Here is an 18,097-nt window from a genome sequence, read left to right on the forward strand (position 1 = left end):
GAAGCCACACCCTAGTGAGCTTAATGACTACAGACCTGTCGCTCTCACATCACATGTGATGAAGACAATGGAGCGATTGGTCTTAGGCATGCTCAGACCCCAGGTACGCCATGCACTAGACCCGTTACAGTTTGCATACCAGGAGAAAGTGGGCGTGGACGATGCCATCACTTATCTTCTACACAGGACACATTCCCACCTAGACAAGGGGAAAAGTGCTGTGAGAATCATGTTCTTTGATTTCTCAAGTGCTTTTAACACCATCCAGCCCCTCAGATTGGGAGACAAGCTCTTGCAGATGGGTGTGGACGCTCACCTGGTAACCTGGATTACAGATTACCTGACCGAGCGACCACAGTTCGTCAGACTGAAGAACTGTCTCTCTGACACTGTGATCTGCAGCACCGGAGCGCCACAGGGAACTGTGCTCTCTCCAGTCCTGTTCACCCTGTACACATCTGACTTCTGCTACAACACCGAGTCATGCCACATGCAGAAGTTTTCTGATGATACTGCAATTGTGGGGTGTATCAGGAACGGCCAGGAGGAGGGGTACAGGAGCCTGGTGGAGGACTTTGTGCAATGGTGCAAACTCAATCATCTTCAACTTAACACTTCAAAGACCAAGGAGATGGTGGTGGATTTCTGCAGGTCTAAGCCCACTCTGCTACCAGTCCACATTGATGGGGTCAATGTGGAGGTGGTTAGCACCTACAAGTATCTGGGTCTCCACCTGGACAATAAACTGGACTGGTCAGCCAACACTGATGCACTCTACAAGAAAGGGCAGAGCAGGCTGTACTTCCTGAGGAGGCTGCGGTCCTTCAATGTGTGCAGTAAGCTCCTCAGGATGTTCTACCAGTCTGTTGTTGCCAGCGTCCTCTTCTATGCAGTAGTATGTTGGGGAGGAAGCACAAGGAAGAAGGATGCGGGGCGAATTGACAGGCTGGTAAGGAAAGCTGGCTCTGTAGTGGGAGCTGAACTGGAGTGCATCACTTCACTATCTGACAAAAGGACCCTGAACAAACTGATCAACATCTTGGACAATGAGTGTCACCCACTCCACAGCACTATTGTTAAGCAGAAGAGCCTGATCCGCTGGAGACTTCGCTCACTGCCTTGCACAACTGACAGACTGAGAAAGTAATTTGTCCCCAAGGCCATTGAACTGTTCAATGCCTCACTTAAGGGAAGAGGAGAGATAGACTTCTCTGCATAGTCTGTCTGCCTCTTCACCCCCTCCATGTTTGGTAATGTCTGTCCACTAGACCCTTTTACCACTGTCTTTATGCCTCACTGTTTGCATGCTATATTAGCACATTAGCACATATGCATAACCCCCCCCTCCATGCCACAGCCGAACTGTGGCCACACTTATACATTTTCTTAAATAGTTAAATATATAGATATATACTTTATTTCTGCATTGTTGCACTGTTGGACTTACTCATTTGCACTATCACCATGACCACTATCACCATTGCACTACCACCATGACACTCATTCACACAGAGCACCTTAGAGCACCTTACCATACCTTACTATGCACAGAGAATCACAGGCTCAGTCCCTGCCTCAGTCATTGCAAGCGCCTCTGATTGTTTAATCACCACTATGTGGGTACTGTTTTTAGAATTGATTTAGATTAAGTGTTAGTTAGTATAATTTGTATTTTTGTAATTTGTATTTTAGTATATTTTTATATATTGTATTTAAGTGTTAGTTAGTATAATTTGTATTTTAGTATATTTAGCATATTTTTTATCTTCTACTGTCCTTATTGCTTAGTTGTGTTTTTATATTATATACTTTAATTACTCTTTCTGCTGTTAAAGAATGTGTTTGTGCTGTCTGTATGCTGCTGAGACCTTGAATTTCCCCTGGGGATCAATAAAGTATCTATCTATCTATTTATCTAAAAAATGACTAGAGTATTTAGCCTCTGTGTGACTTTATTTTCATACCATAGTGAAAAAGAAAGTCATGAACTACTTCTGAAAGTTTACAGACACTCTGATTAACTTAAATAAATTGAAATTAGATATGAACATGCTTCTGTTAGGTTTTGTATATAAGATTTTTCAGGGGTGCCAATAATTGTGAGCAACGTATTTTCGTAAAAAATATTTATTTCTTTGAGATTTTCCTTTTTCTGAAAATAAATTTGCATCGCTTCAAGATTGCATTTTTCCTAATTTGTTTCATTGTGAGATTACAATAAATCACCAACAGATTATTTATTGCTACTTGGGCGGAGTGATTTGCAAGGAGCACCTGAAAAACACCATTGTTACTTCTGCAAATCCGAAGTAGCAGTACTTCGGCTGAATCAGAATATAGTTCCAAGAATGTATGCTTAGAAAATCACTGTTTTATTTTATATTGTTGTTTGTTAACATTGTAATTATACTAGTAACAACATGTAAATAGGAACATGTTGGAGTTTTTTTGGAGCTTTTTGGCGTTTTTGGCTAGTTGGTTCCAACCACCTCAATGATCTATGCTAAGCTAGGCTAAGGATGGCTGCGTCAGACTGAGTTACTGCAGGTACAGAGATGTATCATCTTGCCTAACTCCCAGGAAGATGGCAAATAAGCTAATTTCCCAAAATGTTGCCGTGTTCCTCTTAAGGCAGTTGTGTCAAATATTCTGCGCAGCTGTAGGGGAAACCCAGTAGTAAAAACAAAACAAAACAAAGCTGCATTGGAACCTTCAAAGAATTTAGTTTAAAGGTGCAGTCAGCGCATGATGTCACATTTGTTTATTTTTATGTATATATTTAAATATATTTCTTAGCAGACGCTTTTGTCCAAAACAACATGCGTTATGTTTTAACCAAGAATCAAACAAAACACACCAGAGAGGTAGCTCACCCCTCCCTTCAGTATTCCCAGAGAAACTCCACACAGTGTTTTGTTTTTGTTTAGGTCACAGGCTGCCCCCACTTTTGTTTCCTGTTTTTCGGAGCCTGGGCTGCCTACAGAGACTTGTTGTTTTTTTACAATGCCACGGAATGGCCAGTGGATCATGAGATGTTCGTTGAATGAGACAAAAAATGTAATGGGCTTGAAATCGTGTATGATTGCTGATTGCACCTTTAACAATTTCAGGCAAATTATTGAATAAAAGTGAAAGTGTAGGCCTAACATTACACATAAAATTAACTATTATATGGCTCTGAATGGAAAAAAAATATTTGGTATTTATTGCTGTCCTAGTTAAAATGGCTACTGAGAAAATTATTTACATAGATGTTATTCACCAGTATGAATAACATTTCTGAAATGTGATGGGCTGTTGGAAGACATTTTTTTAATGGGCCAGTCAGAACTGTTAAACATTTGAGCAAGAACAGCTATCTGCCTTTTTTTTTTGCCAGATTTATCTAGCCAATTTTTTGTCGGTTCTTCACATATTTCTCAATCATTTCATCTGACCAAATTCACATTTGGCAGGTATATTGCAGTGAGTGCAGTAAGTTATTGCAGTAAGTGAGTGCAGTGTCAAGGGTGACATTTTGTGGATATGAAAGGAGAAAGATATCATTAAATAAGTATTTGACATATACATACTGTACATACATACATATTTGACCTCAACAATATGGCGTTTCTGGATGAGGTGTGCTTGCAAGCAGGAAACATCCGGCGGATCTTGATCTCAACGACATGCCACACAAAGGAATAGACACTGTACTAATTGAACAAAATACTGAACTAATTGAACAAAATAACACTAACCCCATTAATGTCTGTCATGCAGGTGAGGTCAAAACTTTGATGATTCAGTTGCTACGGGGTGTTCGTCATCTTCATGACAATTGGATCCTCCATCGTGACCTGAAGACATCCAACCTGCTTCTCAGCCACAAAGGCATCTTGAAAGTGTGTCTTCCTAAACTGTCTTACACAAACATGCTTCTCTAGTCACCTACCGTAATAATTTACTGAACTGTTTTGATAACTTTGTACACTTTCTGTTATGTATCTGTGATTTCGATTTAGATTGGAGACTTTGGCCTGGCCCGGGAATATGGCTCTCCTCTAAAACCTTATACACCAGTAGTTGTGACTCTGTGGTACCGTTCACCTGAGCTCCTGCTTGGAGCAAAGGTATGTCTGACTACAGCACCCTCCAGATTTATTGGCACCCCTGGTAAAGTTGAATAAAAAGGCTTTTTTGGTGATTTATTGTGGCACCAGAGGAATTGCGCTAATGTATACTGTTAGGTCTATTCTGGGTTTAAGGCGAGACACTACAGGTGAATAGGGTAAAATTTTTAAATAATAGACATCACCATGAAACTTACTCAGTTGATTACTTACACAAGTATGGAAAAAAAATGTATTACAAGTCTTTGAAATTCAAATGTTTAATTATGCAAATTAGGCATCATCTCATTAAATATGTGCAATGTTGCATATATTTTCGGTAGATAGATCTGAACATATGATAAAGCCAGGTACAAACTTTTTTTTTTTTTTTTGTTTACACACAAGATGAAAATAAAATTACAGAGGGATTTCAGGATATCTGCTTTCATTACCTAGGAAATCAAAATATACTGTCCATAGCCTTAAAAAAATCGATTTTTTTTTAATTAAAATGTCACATAAATCAGGCCAGGAATGATTTATTATCAAATCCCTCTGTAAATATCTTCAGAATACTGCTAAGTGTATAACTGGAAAGTTTGGTGTACATACTGTAGGTGCTACATAGGCTGAGATACTGGAAAATGACAAAAACTCAATTTGAGAAAACAGCCTTGGAACACAGCCAATGAGATTCCGTTCTCAGCCTAGACTCGCCTGTGAACTTTCGCGATTGGTTGCGGATACAAAGGAGGTGTCCATATTTGGATTGGGCAAAAACAGAGCTTTCCAACGGTACTACACATGATCACGGTCGCGGTAGAGCATGAAACGTGTACAAAATACAAAATGTAATGAAATAAACACCTAAATGTGTAAATCGTACTTTGTTGTTGTAGTAGTGTGAAAGAATACATGCTAAGGTAGCAAATTAGCCCAAAATCTCAAAATTGACCAGTGCATAAAAAAAACTGTGTTTTCACCTGCCGTGTCTCGCCTTAATAATATTAATTTAATAATTGACAGCTTTTATCAGAGCTGTTCTTGTAAAATAAATATGTATTTATTTCAGGTATTTCTCCCAATAAATTTGCTTCACTTCAAGTTTGACTATTTTTACTCAACTGTACCAAGGGTACCAATAAATATGGATGATGCATGTACTCTAAATAGATGTTATTTTCTGTACATTGCTGTGGACACTGCTGAGATTTACTGGTGAGACAAACCAACCATGTAATCTTCCAATGTGTTTGTCCCCAAAAGGAATACTCTACAGCGGTGGATATGTGGTCTGTCGGTTGCATTTTTGGTGAGCTACTTACTCAGAAACCCCTCTTCCCAGGGAAATCCGAAATTGACCAGATCAACAAAATCTTTAAGGTAAGTACAAATTGCCTTTGAAAGGTATTTCCACACCAGAGCGGGCTTCTATTGAAGTGTTTCAGGATTTTTCCATGGCGAAATTAAGGCTGAGGTGTAACTCGAATAATTCGATTAGGGACCGTTCGGTATTTATGGAATGGACCACCGGAGGAAAATAGGGGAGGGTCATGTCTTTTTATTCTATGTTGAGGGGGAGGGTCACCCATTTTTTTTATTCTAGGAGGGAGGGTCACCCAACTTTTGTATTCATGAAAACAGCAATATTTGGGCCATCGCCCATGGCCTTGCGTCTGATGGGCCTCGCACCTGGCCAAAGATGACACTAAGCGTTTATTCTTCATTAACGCCTATTGTAGCCTAAGCAAAAAGCTTAACGTGGCTTAATGTCCTAAAACAACAATCAGTGATCACCAAATTTCTCTCATATTGTTCCTCATAATCACTAAGAATCTTTAGGTTATAGACATGACAGCATGTTTCTTCAATCTCCTTCACTGACACATATGGAAGGCTTAACGTCCCAAAACAACGATCAATGTTCATCAAATTTCTTTCTTATATTGCTCCTCATAACCATCTATACAAATCTATCCCGAAGTTTTTTTTTTTTTCTTTTGGAGCACGTCCGAATCCCAGGACATAACGCACTGTAGGCTACCTCATAATAGGCTCGAGATATAATTCAAAAGGGGACAGATAGGCCTAGGCTACTGCACTTAAAACTTAATAGGCTAGTGACAAATGGTCAGAAAGGGCTTTAGTTTTTGAGATACCCCTACCGGAGGTAGAGCTAAACCCAACAATGTTTTTCCTCATCTCTAAGGTCTCCCATATATGAATATGGATTCTTAGCTAAAAATATTTTACTGCTAAGATTGTTAAATTAACAGATATTGTTATACACCCCAAAACCAAAAAATGACTAAAATATAGCCTGTCCGTATTGGAGTTTAGGCATATAAATTAGTGTAGATCAATCACACAAGCTCTGAGAGCTTTGAAACTTGGCATGTTTATAGTCAGGAAGTTGCTTTACCTACTAGAAAAGGAAAAGACTGGATGTGAATATCTTGATGTATGGAATGAATAGAGACATGTAAACATACACCTAAAATAAGCGGACATGCAAAAAATGAATATCTATGCAGAATGTTTTCATTTACTTTGTAGCTGCTTTACCAGGGATTATCATAGCAACACATATGATGGCTTATGGGAAAGGTGGGGTTGTACTGAATCCAACAATACCAAATATGTAAATATAGTATGACGAATCAGGGTGTTCCGTCACTCAATGTATGAGGTGTCCAAAATGAAAGAAAACGGAACACTGGCAAAATACAGTCTCAAATCCAAATCACATTATCAGTGGTGAGGAGAATGTTGACATTCATTGTTACTGCAAGGTAAGTTACATAAGGTAAGTGCTGCTCTATATTTACATTTAATAATGATATATTTCATATGTCCCAGTATTAAACAATTCACATGAAACACAGATCCAATTGAATCAGGTTAACATTGGAATGGAACACCTTTATTAAAATATTTATATTCACTTGAATATAAATTTCATTACTGAATAATGGAAAATAATATTGTTAGTTTTTGTCTGTCCAGACCAGCAGTGGACAGTAGAGCCTACACTACTTACTTCACCCCTAAAGTAGCTAAAAAGTTAGTTGTAGAAACTACTTTCCCTAGCAAAGAAAGTACTTAGCCCTCTGACCAATGTTTCATGTGTAATTCAACTTGATTTGCATTTCGATGACAATTCTGAAATGTATATCATTTTCCCTTTTCACTAGTCTTTTGAATTATGGAGAATGTCTTACAGGCATTGGATCCTAAGCTTTGTATCACTTGTGGGAAACATTTTGAAAAGGGCAAGAAAAAAGATCCCTATGTCCAAAACCCCACAGTAGTAGGCCTCCAACGCATACTTACCCTTGCTCAGCAGAGAGAGAGATGGTGATGTCCATAAAACTCTGGCTCCATATACAGATGATATTTCCTCCAAAATCAAAGTTGCGTATCATGTAGAGTGAACTACTGCAGTAAGACAAAAATCAGTGAGCAGCAGCAAGTTGCAAATGTTGAGAGTGAGAGCACATCTGCACCAAGAAGGCTGAGTATCAAATACTGAGAGTTTCAAATACTGAAAGATTGTTTCATTTGTGGGAAGGCCAGCTCTAGATCAGAACCTCTGACAGCCATTTCGACTGGTACAGGGGCAATGTAAATTATAGGCCAAGTATACTTGCGTATACAAGGAATTTGGTCTCTGCATTTATCCCATCCGTGAATTAGTGAACACACAGAGCACACAGTGAACACAATTAGGTGAATGAGCAATGAGCAGCCTTATTACAGTGGCGCTCGGGGAGCAGTGAGGGGTTAGGTGCCTTGCTCGAGGGCACCATGGATGTGGGCATGGGAGAGCAGTGCTCAACCACTTCCCCCCCCTTTTTCCCTTCTGGGTCGGGGATCGAACCGGTAACTCTTCGGTTACAAGCCCGAACCCCTAACCAGTAGGCCACGGCTGTCCCCAGTACCAGAGACAAGGTCCTTCGGGCAGCTTCTGAAAGGCTTGATGAAGATGTACCTTCAAATTCTTTCATGCCCAGATCTCTTTGCATATGATGCCAAATACCATAAAATGTGCCTTGCACTACATCTCTAAACAAAATATAACAGCAGCCATAGAAAAGAATCAAAAAAGCAGACCAATGTCTATAACAAAGCGTTTATTAAGTTCACTGAAGACATTGATAAAACAGTATTGTCCAAAGATATAAAAGTGAGATCTCAATTCTTTGACTGATAGCTATGACAACATACTAATGACCATTGCTGAGCAAGAAGGTGTGTCTATAGTTCAACACAAGAAATATAGATCCTGGAAACTAAAGGAAAAGCTGATACAGCATTACAAAGACAGGCTTGCATTTGTTCCACGTCCAAGACAGTCAGATCTGATCTGCTCAGATAGTATGACCATATTGTGCACTGAGGGAAGCTGCTAAACTCACAGAAATAACAGTAGACTGAGACTACGTTTCCAGTCTTTCCAAAATCCAAAATATTACACAGGGCTGCAGACATATTGAGGAAAAGCATGGATCAGGTAGAGCATGAGAGTGAGTAATGTGTCAGCAGTGACTGTCTATTATGTTTCCAATGCAAGTATGTACCCAACATCCTGTATGACTTTGTGAACTGGTGTGTTGATTAACATGCCCACAGAAATTACCAAACATGTGGGGATGACCCAGCTTCAAAGGAGAATCTGTGTGTTAATTTGTCATGATCTCATTGAACAGAGCTGTCACATCCATACGCCAATCACACTGGGACTTCCCATTTTGATACATCGTGAGTTTGGTAGTAAGACAGTCATCAATGAGCTCAGTGCAATGGGAAACTGTGTTTCCTATACAGAAGTTAGGCACTTCTCACATCTGTTGCAGCAGACCAGATATCAAGGACAGAGTGGTGTCTACATCCCAACTGGCCCCACTGGAGTTGCTGAACATGGAATTTGTGATGCAGCCATCAGCAACTTTGACCAAAATGAAGACACCCTGGATGTGAAGCGTAAAAGAATGGACAAAATGTACCTGTAAAGTTTATCTCCACATCAAACGTGTTTAAGGTGGTGAGGGACCTCTGAACCTGAGGGAACCTGTGCTAGGCATTTATCTGCTGTGGAGACTTGGCCTCTTCGGAACACAACAGACGTCATAGCATGAGTTGTTCCCAACTTCCCATCCAGGGTGTCTTCATTTTGGTAAAAGTTGTCTGGCTGCATCAACAATTCCATGTTCAGCAACTCAAGTGAGAACAGTTGGGATGTAGACACCACTGTCCTTGATCTATATTTCTTGTGTTGACACACCTTCTTGCTCAGCAATGGTCTTTAGTATGTTCTCATAGCTATTAGTCAAGGAGTTGAGTTCTCACTTTCATACCTTTGGACAATACTGTTTTATCAATGTCTTTAGTGAGCTTAATAAAGGCTTTGTTATAGACATTGGTCTGCTTTTTTCATTCTTTTTTATGCCTTCTGCTATATTTCATTTAGGGATGTAGTGTGCAAGGCATTTTATGGTATTTGGTATCATGCAAAAAGATCTGGGCATGAAAGAATTCGAAGATGTACATCTACAAGCCTTTCAGAAGCTGCCTGAAGGACCTTGTCTCTGGTACTTGCGACTGTTCCAGTTGAAATTGCTGTCAGAGGTTCTGGTTTAGAGCTGGCCTTCCCACAAATGAAACAATCTCTTTCCGCATTTTAAATTATGTTGTATCAGCCCTACTCAGCCTTCTTGGTGCAGATGTGCTCTCACTCTCCACATTTGCAACTTGCTGCTGCTCACTGATTTTTGTCTTACTGCAGTAGTTCGCTATACATGATACATGATATGAAACTTTGATTTTGGAGAAAATATCATCTGTATATGGAGCCCAGAGTTTTATGGACATCACCATCTCTCTCTCTGCTGAGCAAGGGTAAGTATGCGTTGGAGGCCTTCTACTGTGAGGTTTTGGACATGGGGATCTTTTTTCTTGCCCTTTTCAAAATGTTTCCCACAAGCTTTGGATCCAATGTCTGTAAGACATTCTCAGTGTAATCTCTGAGTGAAAAGGCCTTATAAATCAAGAGACTAGTGAAAAGGAAAACTTTCAGAATTTTCATTGAAATGCAAATCAAGTTGAATTACACATGTAACATTAGTCAGAGGGCTAAGTACTTTCTTAGCTAGGGAAAGTAGTTTCTACAACTAACTGTTTAGCTACTTAGGGGTGAAGTAAGCAGTGTAGGCTCTACTGTCCACTGCTGGTCTGGACAGACAAAAGCTACCAATATTATTTTCCATTATTCAGTAATGACTTGACCAAAACAAAATTCAAGTGAATGTAAATATTTTAATAAAGGTGTTCCATTCCAGTGTTAACCTGATTAAATTGGATCTGTGTTTCATATGAAATGTATCATTATTAAATGTAAATATAGATCAGCACTTGCCTTGCAATAAATTGAATTGAATCAACATTCTTCTCACCACTGATAATGTGATTTGGACTTGAGACTGTATTTTGCTAGTGGTCTGTTTTCTTTCATTTTGGACACCTTATACATTGAGTGACAGAACACCCTAACTTGTCATACTATATTTACATATTTGGTATTGTTGGATTTAGTACAACCCCACCTTTCCCATAAGCCATCATATGTGTTTCTATGATAATCCCTGGTAAAGCAGCTACAAAGTAAATGAAAACATTCTGCATAGATATTCATTTTTTGCATGTCCGCTTATTTTAGGTGTATGTTTACATGTCTCTATTCATTCCATACATCAAGATATTCACATCCAGTCTTTTCTAGTAGGTAAAGCAACTTCCTGACTATAAACATGTTTCAAAGTTCTCAGAGCTTGTGTGATTGATCTGCGCTAGTTTATATGCCTTAACTCCCATACGGACAGGCTATATTTTAGTCCTTTTTTGGTTTTGGGGTGTATAACAATATCTGTTAATTTAACAATCTTAGCAGTAAAATATTTTTAGCTAAGAATCCATTTCATATATGGGAGACCTTAGATATGAGGAAAAACATTGTTGCGTTTAGTTCTACCTCCAGTAGGGGTATCTCAAAAATGTGGGGCCATTGTCACTAGCCTATAAAAAGATGAACCTTCCCGAACTTTTAAATTGCGATCAGTGACTGACATCGGGTGAACGAAGCTTTTCGAAGTTGAACAGGCTATTAAAAACTATTTTTGCACCTCCATGTCACAGGAGAGACTAGCGGGCTCGCCCTTTTATGAATTCAAAAAGACGTTATAGGCTATACCTGCAAGCTGGCCTAAGATTTCATGGCTGAGTTTGCGGCAAAGTAAGCAAGAAAATGTTTTTTATTCTGAGTCAGGATATGGCGAGTCAATGTCATTTATTTGTCCAATTTATTTGTCCAAGTATTTAGCCTACAGACCAGTTTCCATAGTGCACATCTTATCAATAGTTTGAATGTCGAGTGTGTTTCTGCTCATTGACAAATAGCGTTCAGCACAATGATTCATGTCCAATTAATTCCCCCTGTTAAAGTGCTTTGTTACACAAGTTTGGATTCGTGATGTAGCCTAGCCTATAATAAACGGATTATGGCCAAATAGCCTATGTGACTCAGCTAATGTTATAGGCTATAAAATTCCCCCTCTTAGACACGCTGGTGTAGCATATTAGCCTACTATCAAAATGCACTGACAGGTAGGCTACGTGTAGCAGCCTATCGCATGATTTCATGCACGTAAGTGAAAAGGGCCTCGCACCTGTCAAGTTCGCGACGGCCCTGCAGCTCCTCCTAAGACAGCGGGAAAAAAGTTCAAATACGTGATAAACCCGGAAAAAGTTGACAGGTATGTTTCGGTCCCGGTGATTATTTGTGAAATTGTGCAAACGACAGCCTTTTCAAGGCATTTCAAGGAAGGAGTGGTAGCATGCAAGCTCCCTAATTAAGACAGTACAGAAGGCATCAATAAATTGTTGGAGAGGGTCATGCGTTTTTTCTCAATCACTTTGGAGGGTCATAGAAAAATGTCTTGCTGGCGGGGGAGGGTCACGTCTTTTTTGACTAACGCTCCCAAAACTCCTCCGGTGGCCCCTTAAATAAATAACGAACAGTCCCTTACAAAAAATTATAGAGGAAAATTCTCTGCCTCGAGACTTTGTTTAATCACTCACGTTATTTGGCCTGCTCAGCTCAGGTATCATTGTTTCACACAGACTGTTATTATTGACGTGTACACCACATTCAGAATTAAGTTGGCACTAGGGCTGTAGCGATACACTAATCTCACGATATGATACACAATATTCAGCTCACGATACGATATATATCATGATATTCAGCCAGCGATACGATTCTATACGATTCGATATAGTTTGATACACTTACATCATTTTCTGAAAGATTTAAAGGGGACAGAGTGATTTTGGTGACATCTTGTGAGTGTTCCATTTACTTGTATTGAATTAATTGAACTGAAAACTAAAAACATCAATTACACAATATATGTCTCTGACTGGACAGAGTCTACAGGTTGCAAATGCTGGACAAAATGTGTTGAGAAAGATGTGTTGAGAAAAATTTGTTCCATTTATTGAAGCAGTGCAAACTGTAGCTTACAAGCCTTTGTAAATAAAGTGCAGTAAAGTAAAGTAAAGTAAATAAAGTGCAGTATTGCAATTAACAATGGAGAGTTAAAAAGTGCAGCAAGTGACCTGTTCTGAACAGTTTCTTTGACAGCTTTTTTAGCTTGACACTGAACATATGAGGTAGCCAGTCTAGCCACCAGGTAAGTAAACATAGTACCATGGCTTCTCCAAAACATCCAATAATTCAAGTCACTAAGAAGAGGATGTAAACAGCCCCCTCCACATATTTAGTGAAGAAAGGTCATTAGCAACATAAATGTTGGATTTAGATGTAGCTGCTAGCTTTTATTTACTTAACTATGCAATACATTATTTTGTGTATTTAGCGCACACTTCAGTGCAGAGATTAGTCAAAGCCAGAGGTGTGGACTCGAGTCACGATTTTGATGACTTCAGACTTGACAAAATTAGAAATTACTTGCAACTCGACTTGGACTTCAATGCTATTGATTCGAGACTCAAGAACTTTGCCCCTTTCACTTGTAATGACTTGTAATGACTTACGGCATGGGTAAAATTACTATTTTCTGCTCACACCAACTTCAGCAGCCTCATGTTTATCGTTAAACTTACACCTGCAACGCGGCGTTATTTTGCATGGAATGCAGGGTCTCTTATAGGGAACACCCCCAAAGTTCTTCAGTGCGTTAGCCAAATTGCAATGTGAAACCAAAACTAAATGGATCAAAGGTAAACATATACAATGTAACTAAACGCGAACGTTGGTTCGGACCTGGGTCCGGACTCGGGTGTGAAAACGCCCTCAATGTTGTAAAGGAGGTGAATACTTTTCATAGGCATTGTAATTTTAATAGAACAATATGGGATTTTCTCAAAGAACTACATTTCTCTGTGATTTCTCTGTGAACAATTGTGTGTGTGTGTTAATATCACCCCACCAACTGACTCTGTATACACAGGATTTGGGCTCCCCTAGTGAGAAGATCTGGCCTGGTTACAATGAGCTTCCCGCAGTCAAGAAAATGACCTTCACAGAGTACCCCTACAACAACCTGCGGAAGCGCTTTGGAGCACTTCTCTCAGATCAAGGCTTTGATCTTATGAACAAGTAAGAACATGCTTGAAAATATACTCAGAACATCCATGTCAAATTGAGACTATCAACACTATATCTCTTGAGCTGTTTTTCATATACACTGAGTTCCTGAGTGTTGTAGACGGTCCCCGGAGGGGCACAATCAAGTAATTTGCCTCAGACATCACTGAAAGCCCCTGTGTGAATACAAAAGGTGTTGATGATGCTCCTCGCCTTTTAATCTGCCAGCTATCAGACATTGCTGAAACAAATATTGCATGCGTTCAGTCCAAGTTTTTAGCTGCAACTGTAATTCATACACTATCGAAAACATACTTGGGAATTGAACTTGGCATCTAAGTGTTTGCAGCCAGATATTAAACTCAGGATAAATTTTCAGGATATTAGCCCAGTTCCTTGGCCACTAAACCACAGGTGTGTGTAATGCGATATGACTTTTGCATATCAATGACAATGGGGAAACGGTATATTTTGCAGCCCTAGTATATGTTAGTGGTAGAAAGATTATGAGTAGTTTGCTTAGCTGCAGTTCAAAAAATGGCTTTCCTCACTTCGCCTAATCTTCTTGCAATCATTGTTTCTCTCTGCATCCTTTTCCCCCCTCAGGTTTCTAACATACTGTCCCAGTAAGCGCATCATGGCTGAGGAGGCTCTTAAACATGAGTATTTCCGTGAGACGCCGCTCCCGATAGAGCCATCCATGTTCCCAACGTGGCCTGCTAAGAGTGAACAGCAGCGTGTAAAGAGAGGCACAAGCCCCAGACCCCCTGAAGGAGGTCTAGGCTACAGCCAGCTGGTGAGACCAAAAGACACTTGAACACAGACGCTGTTCTAATCTGCATACTAGAACAATACCTAATTTGAGTGTAGAAACACTGATAACTATGGTGACATGAAGTGTGCTGCAAGTAACCAAATTAGGTTTCCCATGGTCATGGAAAACTTGTAAAAGTCATGGAATTGTAAAATCACATTTTCCAGGCATGGAGACTCATGGATTTCAGTAAATTCATTGAAAGTTTTGGAAAAGTCATGGAATTTCATGTAGTCATACCAGGCCGGTAGGTAGGAGATGGCATACAACCTGTAGCGTTAAGTAAGCAATTTTGTACTTCAGGCGGCAAAAAGTAATGGAAATATTATTTAAGGTCTTTAAAAAGTCATGGAAGGATTTTGGCAGTGAAAATGGGTGGGAACCCTGACAAATTATGCACTCATAATGGTTAAAAAATTGAGAGTGGAACGCTGGATACTTTTTTCGCCCTCAATGGTTGGTCTGGTTAGCGGAATGGGAGTAACCATTTTCAAACTCTTGATAATGGCGGTTAAGGAAGCTGGAACAGCAGCAATGGAAAACGCCTTACAGATGTACAAGGAAGTCATAACTTTAAACTATTCATGTTTTGACAAAGTACAACAATGCCGCTATTGAATACAAGGCCTCCGTTACATTGCGTTTAAATGTTGCGATTGTCATTTCCGCTACGTGCAGTCAGTGTTTGATTTGCAACGACATTCACACACTATGTAAGTAAGTGCATAGTGCACACAGCACACTGCATGAAAGTGTACTGATGGAAGTATGTCGATTGGAACAGAGTGATTACACTCCTTGGACAGTTTATGGTATCAGATTTATTTCATAGGTTGTGGGTGCTTATATGAAACATGCTACAAGCAAATAATATTATTCCACCCGTGCACATATTAGCTGCCAGCCCTAGATTCTCACACTCAATTTCCACAGTTGAAAGATATGGAAAGGCAAAGAATGCCACCTGGGAACTAAGGAGCAAGCTCACAAAGAGGGCACACATTCTGTCAAAGGTTAAATGTGCTCTCAAAGTTTAATTCTGCTCCCCACTGGACGTGTTCATATTTTTGATAGCTGACTACAATATGTGTTGGTGTCAATTAAGTTGAACCAACAGAAGTTGACAAGGTATTTTTGCTATTAGCCACACACTAGACTGCCGTGAGGAGCAGTTTACAGAATTGGACTAAAACAAATCGGATTTGGATTTAGAATCGCACACTGCACCTTTTAAAGGTACACTATGCAGGTTTAGGTATTTTTGGCGACTGTAGAGCTCCCTCTAGAGTCGCGATATATTTATATTTGACTCTGCTGATGTAAATAGCAAACTTCTCGTAACTTCCCCCTGTACACAATGAAATGCTTTTGTTGTGGAGGTGAAGGATTAACAGGCAAAAAATCTCCAAAGAGCTATATCTACTGACAATATAATGTTTCACGGTTCTCGCAAGATTTGTCGGGCTGCCATTCTTGAAGTTGCATGGCTGGTTTTCTCTGTAGCAGCTTGCTACATCTAGAATAGCTATGCTAGGTGAACGATTCACCTATTACAAGTTTGTTTACCATCAAATTGGCTTTGTGAAGGTGAAAATCTTGCATAGTGTACCTTTAAGGAAAAGGAGAATAGTTTGGCCACAATCCACTATTTAATCTGTTAAAGGAAATAAGATAAAATAAGATAATACTTTAATGTCCGTTTACACTGAAATTTGTCTTGCATTACAGCTCAGCAATCAGCATAGAAAGACATTAAAAAATAACATTCAAGATCATAAAATCATTCATGGCACATTTAACATGAGTAGCCTACACACTGATAATGTCCATTAGACTAGGGAGTGAGGGATCTACTTTACCCTCCTCTGTTGATTGAGTAATGACAGAGTGAGGGAGGAAAGAGTGTTTGTATTTTTTTCACCTACAGCTGGGCATCCTAAAGCGTATTCCAGATGGCAGGAGTTGGTACTCCTTATGTAACACGTGGAAGGGGTTCAGTGCAATCTTCTCTGCCAGCCTGTGTGTTTAGTCCAGCTGTCAAATAAGTGAACCTCCATTTGTGACCCACCAACTTTGAGCAAAATGAGAGTTGTTTCAAGGGCTATGTATTTGTGTAAGTCTATATAAATCTGTGCTTCTTCCTTTAGGGGGATGATGATCTTAAAGACACAGGGTTCCATCTAACCGTGGCCAATCAAGGAGCATCTAAAGCAGGCCCGGGCTTCAGCCTGAAGTTTTGACCCAGTGCATCTGTGAGCAAGTGAAGAAATGTAAACACCTTAAAACAACTTCAGTGTGAATCATGAAGGGGCTCCTTGTACTCAAGCAAAGGCCATGATGTGACCATAACACATACAGTATGTTTCAGTCCTAGTCTCAGCCATCCAGTTTACAGCCATCATTCATTGCCCTTAATGTGGATTCAAGATGTCGTCTTTTTCTCTTTTCTGTAAATGTTTTGGTCTTTTTTATTTTAAGTCAGCCTCGTCTTCTACAACTTTTCTTAAATTAGAATATGGTGTGGAATGCCCAACATTGCTGCTTAACACATAACTTGTATTAGCATCTAGGGTATGTTTTATTAGAAATAAAATGTTTTTTGTAAAACTCATCTCTCCAGTCATTCAAAATGTTCATTGATGTGCGAAGCATTTTCTCTTGCAACTATTTAGAGGGATATTGCATTATATATATTTTGTTGGTGTATCTTATAAAATATTCTGAATGGCTGGAATATATTTTTGGCGCAAATACTTTCATAAATAAATTCAATAACATTCAATTAACCAAGGTAGGATGAAACTGAGTCAAACAATAAAGTGCTACATTTCATTAAATGTACTGATTAAACATCAGAGTTTTGTGCTTTCAGCATGTCAAACTGTAGGTCTTGGAGCAGAGCACATCGTCAATGGCTTGTATGCATCTAGGTGTGTTGGTGGAGGAGTGATATTCCCTGATGTTGAGGGAATGGTTCTCTCTGATTGTTGGTGATCTTGTATCCTCAGTTGATGAAAGGTAATCTACCTTTGAAATAGTAGTGCGAGGAATAAATAATTTTATCCTGTTGAGGTTTCCTTTTTTACATTGTTGGGGTGCCAGACTGAATTGGTCTATTAATCTGTACACACACTCATGATATTTGTAGTTTATGTAAGAAAATAAATGAAATTTTTCAAGAGTACATGTATCAGAATTTTTGTTCAATTATGTAGCCCTTTTTTGGTCCAGAGGCGATTCGTTATCTAGTAGAAGGAAGAAAAGGCTGCACTTTGCAAATCAGTTGTATTGCACAAATGCATTTAGGCGTACGGCCTTCTTCAGTGTACTCGCAGTGTGTTCAATATTGCTCAAAGAAAAGACATAAATATGCATTTTTAATTTTTTGTTGTCTATGACTTCAATATGCCAAAACATGAATGATATCCGCATTAATATGTTCAACATATTTAATTAATTTATATTCATCCATAATCTCAAGTAACAAGCTGTTCAAAGGTTACACATCTGCAAACCCTCTAAAGG

General features: G+C 39.3%; 1 protein-coding gene across 5 annotated transcripts in view; it reads left to right on the top strand.

Annotated features, from left to right (window-relative positions):
* cdk11b (cyclin dependent kinase 11B) overlaps window positions 1–17,753 on the top strand; it is a 77,802-nt gene extending 60,049 nt beyond the window's left edge. For all 5 annotated transcript variants that reach the window (XM_076277523.1, XM_076277522.1, XM_076277524.1 and 2 more), the window contains 6 exons: window positions 3,763–3,884; window positions 4,005–4,112; window positions 5,361–5,477; window positions 13,622–13,770; window positions 14,365–14,554; window positions 16,720–17,753. In XM_076277523.1, the coding sequence (XP_076133638.1) occupies window positions 3,763–3,884; window positions 4,005–4,112; window positions 5,361–5,477; window positions 13,622–13,770; window positions 14,365–14,554; window positions 16,720–16,812 (779 nt within the window). In that variant the 3' untranslated portion in view covers window positions 16,813–17,753. The remainder of the gene's footprint in view (window positions 1–3,762; window positions 3,885–4,004; window positions 4,113–5,360; window positions 5,478–13,621; window positions 13,771–14,364; window positions 14,555–16,719) is intronic.
* Window positions 17,754–18,097: the final 344 nt, after the last annotated feature.

Source organism: Alosa pseudoharengus, unplaced genomic scaffold (assembly GCF_046254945.1).
Source record: "Alosa pseudoharengus isolate Yale_2024_CS ecotype anadromous, Long Island Sound unplaced genomic scaffold, YU_APseudo_1.1 YU_APseudo_1.1_scf_9, whole genome shotgun sequence".
Lineage (NCBI taxonomy): Eukaryota > Metazoa > Chordata > Actinopteri > Clupeiformes > Clupeidae > Alosa > Alosa pseudoharengus.